Consider the following 10,870-nt stretch of genomic DNA (forward strand, 5'->3'; position numbering starts at 1 on the left):
ATCGCTTCTTGGATCATTTATTGAAAAAGGCTTGGGTTCACATTTTGTGACTTAAGCGTCGACATGTCCCCCTGTACGTAATCCAATCACATTGTCCTGATTCAAAGGTAAAAACGAATGCCACCACGGCATGGAACCAGAAACCAGCTAGATGCCCAGAAACGGTAATAACATTATTTTTTATAAGTTACACTGCAGAGGAGTTCACTTCCGAGCTATAATTTCATGGTGCAAAAATTATCCTGTTCACTGCTCATTAGACTATTCAACTTGAATGGGCTTTACAAAATATGCTACATAGTAAAAGGACATCTTTTTGATGCAGTAGTTCTTTAATAGTAAGAGACTATCAGTACCCTGAATCTCAATGGACCAAGTGGACCTTCGGGAATGAGTCGATAACGACCACGTGCCTGTGCTGAGGAAACCAGGGGCGAAGCCTTTGCGTTCCACTTCCAAGCTTACGACGACGAGTTTCCAGGCCCAATTATATCAGGCCAATCTGTCCATTTTAAACTTTCGACCTCCGTTAATAATACTACTAGTGTTCCAAAGATTGCTGGAGAACGTATGTAAGTTATGTTTGCAATGTCGCCATTTAGGCCAATTTGTCATCTTCCACGTATTCGGATAACAATTAGCCAATAAGAGGTTTCCATGTTTAAAAATATTTGTGATTGACTGTTACTTTTGTGTTGCCAGGATGATATGATGATCTGAATGGGACTATGTTTTCTACAAAGCGGGTAGTCAGTTGCCATTTCGTATTTATTAAAAAGTGTTTCTTAATATGTATTTTTAACGGAAACACAATGTGTGTAAGATGAACACGTCTTCTAGATATTATGCGTGTTTCTTTTCTTTATATATATAAACCTATTTAACTAAAAAGTACTAACGATCAAATATTGAGCTTTTTATGGTCGTTTACAAAATGCTTTTTCTTATTTATACAACTCATTAGAATAATGAGCAGTAAATTCAATATTCGAAAGGGGGTTAGCTGAAACATTTAATCGACCGTCAACTTACTATTTGGTCACTAAGACAACGCCAAAACAGTGCATCTCATATAACTGGGCGCGTTTACCGTTGAGTAGGAATATTGTTCTGTAATGAACCTGATAGGATTTTTTAAAAGAATCCGCGGATTTGCCTTGACGTTTAATTTTGCTAAGCATTATTGTTTAACTGATTAAAAAACGTATATTGCGTGCGTAGTAGATGGGCTCTTTATTGAGGATAATCTGTCGCGTTGTAGGTTAAAATAGGAAACGTATAGGTTATTTGAACTTGGAATGTACGTATATTTGACATTTTTTTAATGTCATGTACGTATCAAGCAGCACTGGCGGCCTGTTCACTTCACGGTTGGTATCTAAACAGATGTTTCTGGATTTCATGTCTGGTACTACCGTTAAGCCTTTTTCAGGCGGCCGACTCTTACTACAATACAAGATGTCTCTACGCCTCGTTTCGAGCCGGAACTACCTCATAGGTTCCTGAGTTTAGTAAACAAACACATGTCAGACACACTTTGTCAGACACAAATAAACACTGGTCAGAGACCTGTGCGAGTCGATTACCGACGTGGGTCACATTAACTCATAGATCTTTTAGGCGTTTTTCCCAAGGTAAATTGTTATTTAGTGAACTATTACTTAGAGACGGACATAGCTGTACGTCTATTAAGTACAGAGCATTTACACAAAGTTAAGGTACAGAATAAGTCTTTTGACGCTTTCCTAGAATAAAGATCCTTGCAGAAATGGTTTATTAAATTCTTTGTAACAAATGGTCCAATAACAACTCACTAAGTAATCATAACTTCACTATTAACGAGGACTATTGTGGGAAGATGGCGGATATGTTTTAAAGTAAAATAAAAGTACATTTTTATAAAGGTTAATCCCCATTTTGCTAGAATTTTTGTCAGCGACTCAAAATCTCCAGCACCAGAATCGTATCAGCCAAAGTCTACGAGACAAGCGACGTCAGTTGTCTTAGAACTCCTTATCATTTAATGACAAATGAAATTACCATAATGCCGTCTATAATTCTGCACTAAGAAGCTAAGCATAATATTATTTATATATATATATATATAGCAGCTGAAACAAGCTTTAGATGAGCAAAAATACAACGCTACTGTCAAGCGGGTTGACTAAGTACCGAGCTGCTTATCACAATATCATATGACAAAAACAAACAAACTGTGCTCGGTTGAAGTTAGTTTTTGAGGCAGATGAAAGTTACCGGTTGACGGTCTGTCATAGCACGTGATCACGGCGCTGAACGGAAACAACCGCAACGGATGTAACAAAGAAGTGGGTACTGGCCCCAGAAATACGAACCGGCTTTGAATGGTTTATGCCTCCACATCCAGAATATTGCTGGTCCTGCCCATTGATGTCTCCAGCAACTAACTGTGTGGTCATAACGACTAGGCTTTCCCTTACACTTCGAAGAACCACGCTGATTGAAGTCACCGCTTCGTTGGTCACTCGACACAACCAGCCGCATTGTGAGAACCGCTTTCCACCGCGGGGGAACCCGTTTTCGGAGAGTATATAAAACAGATCGCAAGCCACAATGAAACAACAGCACAAAGAAGCTTTCCTTCTATTGCATACTAAGCCCATCAAGCAACGATATCATGAACTTTATCGTGAGTACCGCGTTCTCAAGTCTCGTAAATTTCTGATTACACGCCTCTAACGTGTAGCTCTTGGTCGAGGCTTTTCCATTGTTTTTCTAAGGATCTATTTTCTTGTTACCGATCTCTAAAAATAATTGTCGATTTCGTCAATTCTAGTGTCTGTTTGAGGTCAATGCTAAGTCGTCTTTAAAGCCAACGACAACAATGATCATTACATCTGATCTGACGTCATCGCGACCGAGGACCCCAGACTATTTCTTTCAATTGATTTTTACACGTATTCCAGATGACGGCTTTCGTCGTGGTGCTTGCGCTTGTTAGCGTCGCTAACGCCGGTTACATCGGATATAGCGGATACGGGGGCTATAGCGGATACGGGGGCTACGGCGGACATGGGGGTTATGGAGGATATGGCCTAGGTTATGGCGGGTACGGTGGATACGGCTCCGGTTATGGCGGTTACGGAAAGGGTTATGGGATCGGTTACGGAAGTTACGGCGGTTATGGTGGATATCATGGCTAGGAATTGTATGATCGCCAAGCAACATAGTCAGCTGCCTTAGTAAAGACGTAGCTGATCGGAACGCTGCACGATAGATAGCTCGTCCCAAGACTACGACCAACTATTACGCTACACAAAAACAGAAGAGAATATGTAGAAATGTACATAAATTTGAATAAAAAAAAACTCTTGATTCGTTATAAAAACGTGGTGGTTTTTTTAAGTTTCGTATGTGTAGGAATGTCATTAATTGCTTGTACATATCTAATAAGTGTTAAACAGCCTTCTACCCTATTTATCACTATTAGTATCAATGTGCTGGTCATAATCAGCCAAAACTAACAAAACTCATAGAAAACTTACTGCATAGAATTGTAGCTTTTAGCTTAGGTTAAAAAGCTTATGTCTTTGCTCAAAAAGTTTCTGAACTGATTGAAATCTCATTATATATAATAATAATACTATTATTATATATACTATATATATAATATATTATTATATATATAAACTACTTTTACCCATTTTTTGTTCATTAAAAGTATATTATTGCCATTTACTGGCCAAATTTGCATAACAATTTTTAACCGTAGCAAAAATATAAAAAACGATGTGTTTCAATTCCTCGCAAAAAAAAGTGTGGAAGTTGTGTCTCTGCATAAAGTTTCGCTTAGCACCATTACCTAGAACAGACAAATCCTGTGAACCGTTAAAGACGGGACGTAAAACCGTAGGTAAATCCCATTTTGCAGCCCATAAAGTGTTTCACAAAACTGTTTCCAAGATATAGTGTGAACTTGTAAAGAAGGCTGAAGACTTCATCAGTTTTTTACGCCTTTCCCGTGCTAATTGTCCAGTACTGGTTTTTTGATGCGTTCTTCTTTGGCGGTCTCGTGCTTTTGTTCCTGCGCATTCGTCATAGCCTACAATGACCCGATGCTGTTCGTACAGCCAGCAAATGAAGTGCAAAATATTTGACACGAAGCAAAGTTGAGGGCACAGCTTAAAATAAGATTGGAATCTAAATCTCACGAAAACCCTTGAGGTTAGAAAAAAAGGGGTGACATATTACGCCTGAAAAGAGTTACTTCAAAATTGATAAACACTAGTCAAAGTGCTGAATAAATCATTGCCTTTTTTCACGCTGGAATTTTCGAAACAGAATAGCGCATTTGTCTATTTAAAAAGGTCCCGCTATCTGTTCTCATAATGGCTTAATGGGTGATGTAGCGTGTTCACTTTAGGGACACGTCATGATTTACGTTCAAGCCCGGGCATAGACACACTTCGTTTCGTACTGGAAGAAAACCAGTTGATGGTATGCCAAACTACGATACCGGTAATAAATTTTAAAATAAAGGCACTTTTCTCACGTAAACGGCTGGTAGCTAAAACGTTGGTCAGTAAATGATCTTAGCTTCACATGTCTTAGCTCATACACCCCTTCATCTAACTCGTACGCTTGTCCTATTTAGCTAATTTTATTAACTCAGATAATTTTATCATAGATGTACTACTGTTTAGAAGGCCGTTATGGCCACTCTCTGACTGTAATCAATTAGAAGAGCTTGATTTGGGCGGTGGAACGGCCTGCTGTCGTAGCTTAAAATAAATACCCTTTAGTATCGTCTTGAAGCGGTACAGAACGTTGCTTCTCTGTACATGTCGTTCACCTGCTTCATGTAGTTTCAAATATATTGTACGGTATTCCGAATATGCTAGTACGAGAGTTTTGCCGATCCTTTGTGTCGGTCGTGCTTTGCGGTACGACTGTCTACGTATGCTCAGTTGTTACGAGGGCGGTAGAAAAGCCATGTACTAACATGTTCATCGCCGAAATGGTTTTTTTTTTTTTCGTTTTTATCGTATAAAGTTTCCCGTAATCTGCCGAGGTTCATAGATAATTTTTGGGTTAGCTTTTGGGGCGGCACCCCTATACTATGATAATCCGAATTGTTTAGTATTATCATTCGCAATACGGTACATGGGTGCAATTTTCAATACATATAGGTTGCGTTTGGCATATCAATGCTACTGATGATACTTGTTGCTGGCAAAATTGGTATCGTTAGCTTTGTTTGCTAACCTGCTATAGTAGAATCCTGTATCAGTGATCAGTATACGAAAAATGTATTTGCGTATCTTACTCTTTTTTTGCCGCCTTGAAAATATTTCATATAGCCCTGGTCTTTTAACATGTACAAATCAACAGCGCATAGCGACATCTACAAATAATCGAAAATAGCACCTCGCCATTGAAATGCTATGAATTTCATTGAACCAAAAGGATGACCGAATTATTTGTGCAGGCATTGCGGAGATAACTATTACCATGAGTCGGAGTCATTTATGCATTTTTTCCTCGTAAGGCGCAAGCTCGTACTCCCTATTGTAGCCTAATAACCAGGCGGTGCTCTGGTGCACAACAGGACTTAACCTTTGAGCTACCGTTTCAAGGACGTAAGTAAATTACAGTACGAAAGCAAATCTCACGCTACACAAGCCTTCTTACAATAAAACCAAGAATGACATGAACGATAAACATGTCCTATAAGGCTCAAACCTGGAATTTTATTGTATATCATCGTATGTATGTAATTATTTATTATTAAACCCTCGCCTTAGCTCACTGAAAGATGACTTCACACCTTCTTTTATTTTTTAAATTGGTTCAACCTTTCTCATTATAGAAATTCTGTATTCAATCGTAATTAAAATTCAAGGTAAAACGTGCTTTCTTCTATCGGCACCTCGTGGCATAAAATACGACTTATTATTCGTCTATCTACGGTGCCATTTAGTAGCTGCTATGGCGCCAAAGTCAGTCGGACCGTTGAATTTCAACGTCAGAATATCAATCCACTTATCTGTCTCATGAATAAACCAAGGGTCAATCCTTACGTGCAAAAAAACTTTCTGTCCTACCTTTTTTTCAACAGAAATGTTGCTAAACTAGCTGACAAAGCTGGAGTAAAACTTTGGATCCTAAATAGATTTCAGACAATCATTAGCATTGGTAAAGTTTCCGCTACGTAGGCCCTTCTTACGGAAACAGTCTAGCGTGATTCTATGCTGCCGTCCGCTATGGCCCCATAATCGAAAATAGATTTGTCTCAGTCTGCTGTTGATCAGAATCTTAGAGACGTTTGGTTGTTGGGTTCCATTTTGTGGAGTCGCTCTGCTAAACACACTTCTCTATAGCTGTTACATACAATAGGCATCAAATCAAATGTCTTACGTTTGGCTCTGTCAAAACATCGACGAGCAACGCCGTAAGTGCAGGCCCAAACTTGTGCAGAGATATATGCATGAATGTCCTGCTCTGCATGAAGTAGACATTTTCAATGCGTAACTTGTTTGCGTACATTGGCACGACAAGTTCAAATAGGCCGACCATACGTTACGCTATGCTGTCAGCCTTAACATCAGTACTAACATTATACAGCAGTTTACCTATATATGTAAAATTCTCATGTTTTTAGAGACAGGAAGAATCTATATACAGATTCACATTATCGAGGAGGCCTTTAATTGCAGTAAGTGCCTGATCCTACTCCTGATTTCTCCTTGAACGTTGACGCGGTCATAGCCAAAAATACTGTCATATAATAACTACCTACTTTGATTTGAATAGCAAGCACAGAATAGAACTGTACTATTTGAAGGTGAGTTGGCATCTACCTATTCGTACATTGCGCTGTATGGGCTGCCTGTTGAAGTTTCTTGTGTTGACTAACAAAAAAAAAAGTATCTAATGTAAACCTCGAAAACAGATCTTTTCTATTGAGTCGCCGATTTTTTTAGAAATTTCTAATTGGGGTAATACCCTCAGTTTGGCTAACTCCGCTTCCACTGGCTGCTACGGCAATTACACCGGAAGATACGGAAGGGGCTACGAATGCAAAGGTTACGCCATTAGCTATTACAAAAAGCTACGAAAAGTACGAAACTTTTGCCTATATCGGTTGTGGATTGCATGGCTAGAATAAACGTCAGACTATACGCTGCTCGAAGATGTTGTCAGATCTCACACCTGAGAACAATTAGAAAAAAAATAATGTTGCTAATGGTGATAGCGTCACCCGGGCCCGAATCATTTATGGAAACATAAATAAATTACGTGGCTGTTTATTGGCTACATAATTATTAATATGATATATTCGTTTGTAGGGGCTAAATTTCAGCATAGACACATAGCCTTACCTAGACAAGCGTAGCCTTAACGACAGTTTACTCCATTTCTAAACCTCTAGAGATCGAACGTAAGCCAGTTTCAAACAGGTGCAGTCATCAATCTTCATACTCGAATTGTATCTCTACATTCTCAGCGCCGTTTAATCTTCATCGGCGTTTATGAAGTTACCCTACCTCATTGGCCAGAACTATCAAGTATGTGAAAAAAAACCAAATGCACACGATATTTATTGTTGTATATACACAGAATACTTGAACTATAAGTTAATAGGTTCTGATGAGCTAGTTCCATCTTTCTAGAGTGGCCTAGTCTGGTCAAGGTGCGTAAGTGAGTTGAATAGGAAAAAATAAACTAAGTTTATAAATACCTAAACTAAATAAGTAACTGAATTAAACGAATGTGTAAATCGGAAATGATAACGTACTATGTTTTATTATAGCAAGATAAGATTTATTTTGAAAGAGACATTTTAAGTAATTGTCTGGTACATTCATTAAGTTAGCCGTATTTATCTCATCATTACTACAGGTGTAGATTGCAGCTTGTTGTTTCTTTTAAGTAAGGCCATGGTTACCATTAATGTGTGTTAAAGACATCAACAGGGGCGTAAAAGGCCACTCCAATTCCCTATAGTGTAGATAAGCTGCAGTAAATGACATCCATAGAGATACAGAAAATTTTGTCCTTGGGCTAAAACAAATAATAATGCACTTTGGTTGACACTTATCGGATAATAGCAAGTACGAGTTATTATTATTGCTCGATGATGCGATATAATAATATATTATAATTAGATCAATGCTCCATCATACGGCAAGAAATAATGCAGTTATATATACAAGAATATATGTATATATAAAGACATAGGAAAGTTTGGTTTAAGTAAAATAACCAAACGTACCAGGTGACATAAGTAAAAAAAAAAGTGAGGTACTTAAACAAATCAGCTGTCATAACTTCAGTTGTTGCCCATAAGATAAGGGTCCTAAACCAAGATCATCGGGACCCAAAATTTAAAGCCAGCTAAATTAAGCGCATGCGTGCAAACATAATTTCACTCGATTTATTGCATGTGAAACACTTAACTGTTTCTATTATGTTTACGCATCGTATTTGTTCAATAGTCAGAGTGAGTTAGTTATCAAAGTTACGACAGCTCGCTGGAACTAAAGGCGTGTTATCAGTCTGCTTCCGGCTGTGCCGATCCTGATAGGTGGGTGGAATTGAATACGGTACATTAAAACAACTAATTTAGGACTTTGAAATCCTTCGAAATAATGGGATTTTCTGAAATAAGCATAGCGAGTTCCTTGCCACTTCGTGTTTCAACATTAACAAATACGTTAATTTAACGGAGCCCATCTACCGTGACACCGCAGTTTAGCCTCTCAGAACCCCAAAAAGGCTTCGATTCGGACTTCATGACACTAACGTGAATATAAATTCATCTCTAGTGCCTAAAATACCAGGTTTATTTAGATAGACTGATCAGTCAGCTCTGCTGAACGTTTCTGCCTATGATCAAACGCCTACCGCCTGTGTATCTCTATGTTAGTATGTGTAAATATGTTAGTTACTTACATCCGATCTTCGACTTAAACAACGCGTTGAAATACCAACTGCTTGGAGGCGCAGTAGCAACATAAACCCAATCGTAAATGTAGCCATTCAACGCACTCTGCGACCCAATGCATCCGTGTGTGAAATGAATCTAGATTGGCTTGGAACGAATCAGCCAACCTATACGATATTGCAGCTCGAATTTGTTCCATAGGACTTCTTTCTTTTCCGCACGCAAAGAAAGAAAGGTCTATGCAAATTAGAGGTTGTTGGGTGAAGTTCATATTTACACGGGCCCTTAATCGATGCTCTACTTTTATGTATAACGATAATGTCGCCTGAGCTTTTTTATCAATGTAAACTATCAACTGTCGCATATACAACGATTGTTACATTTAACGCAGTTAACGTACACTGCTGCAACCTCGGCAGCACAGAAACACACTGTTTGAAGGGTTTGTGAATAACTAGGCCATAAATTGAAGCAGATCGTTCAAGTTTGCTGCTTAAACTATTAACGAAAAAAGACTAACAGGGACCTGAGGGGTTTTCTTCCTTAGCCTCTGTCAGACATCTAAAGATGTAAATCATGTTTACCTACAAAGTATGTGAAGCTGAATAACGTAAGATTTATTGAAAAGGATGCTTTAGTTATCGTTAGTCTTTCTGCCAAGTTCCGATTTATGTTATACGGCAAAAACTTTCTCGGAAACGGAGGACAATCGTCTACCAAGTTGGCCAGGAAAATAATGTAACACACGTGATGAAGCGTAATAGATGCGAGAATTTCTTATTTGCGATTTCGAATGAAGACCGTAATCTACGTAAATGGTGCGTACATTGAATAAATATGACCGCTAGGCATAGCACTTTTAACGCATGCAAAAAATCGTTGAAATATTTATGTTTAATATACAGTTTTGGACGTAGATGCCGCACTCCATATATACGGTATTGCATGGGAAAGTACCGGTGTACCATGACGTTATTAGTAAAAGGCCGAGAGCTGACGATTATTATCTTTAGTCAGTTAAGTTAAGCCTGCCAAGCTGAATGCATTTGCCACTAGAGCAGCCTTGCTCGTTTTAATTAAAGCGAATTTGATCAGAGGTTACGTTGAAGTTATCGAACTGGTGCTGCCCTCTTTTGGCGGCTGGCTGCCACGAGCTCCATGGTCGATTTCTATATGCCATTTTAAATCAGTATCGCTTTCGTTGGACTCTAGCACAACTTGTAACAGTTCTACGTAGAAAATAGTCTGTTGCACGCATGAGAAAAGAATTATCTAAAAAACGTTTACCACTATTTAGTATTTGTCTCTTATAACGATCAATGATCAATTTCCGTCTCCAATACAGTACAATATCGTAATATTGCCGGCTCATGACTTGGTTAGAGGGTATCTTTCCGGGCTACTGATAATGACTATCAAAATTCTGCTTAAGGTTAACTCGATCATATAGAAAGCTAGCGTTTAATAGGGATTAACCTCAGTTAAAAAAAGAAGTGCATATCTAAATCATAGGGCTAGATTCTTTACGAAACCCAATTAAAGATACGTACTGTCGATGCCATACCATCCAAGCTACAATGTTCACTACTACGTTTCTTTTATTCGATACAGAAAAGTAAAGTAAATTACAAAAAACTTTTTTTTGTATTTTACTGGCTACTTTTAAGTTTGAGCGTATTGGGATTTAACTTCTAGGTACTTCTCAAGGCCTGACACTTCCAAGGCTTTAGGAAACTTTAGGAAATATGTAACTATAAGTGAAAGTCTGTGCGTGTAAAGAAAAAAGCTGCTTTCTAACGTATATCAGTTGATAGTTATTGAAAAATAAAATATTTAAAAGTAAACTGGCAAGAGTGGCATCAATCTAAAATAATTAGTATTCATGAATCAAATAGTAAACAATTGTAATTTGACTTCTTAGCTTCCCAATAAAAACACTTCCAG

At 38.2% G+C, this 10,870-nt stretch overlaps 1 protein-coding gene across 1 annotated transcript; it reads left to right on the forward strand.

Moving 5' to 3' along the window:
* The first annotated feature begins 2,557 nt into the window (after positions 1-2,557).
* LOC111261557 (uncharacterized) lies at positions 2,558-3,367 on the forward strand. The gene is made up of 2 exons (XM_022835150.2): positions 2,558-2,668; positions 2,946-3,367. Exons 1-2 carry the CDS (start codon positions 2,657-2,659, stop codon positions 3,180-3,182), a joined length of 249 nt encoding a protein of 82 aa, XP_022690885.1. The 5' UTR covers positions 2,558-2,656; the 3' UTR covers positions 3,183-3,367.
* The last annotated feature ends 7,503 nt before the right edge of the window (positions 3,368-10,870 follow it).

The sequence above is a fragment of the Varroa jacobsoni genome, unplaced genomic scaffold (genome assembly GCF_002532875.2).
Source record: "Varroa jacobsoni isolate VJ856 unplaced genomic scaffold, vjacob_1.0 scaffold_568, whole genome shotgun sequence".
Lineage (NCBI taxonomy): Eukaryota > Metazoa > Arthropoda > Arachnida > Mesostigmata > Varroidae > Varroa > Varroa jacobsoni.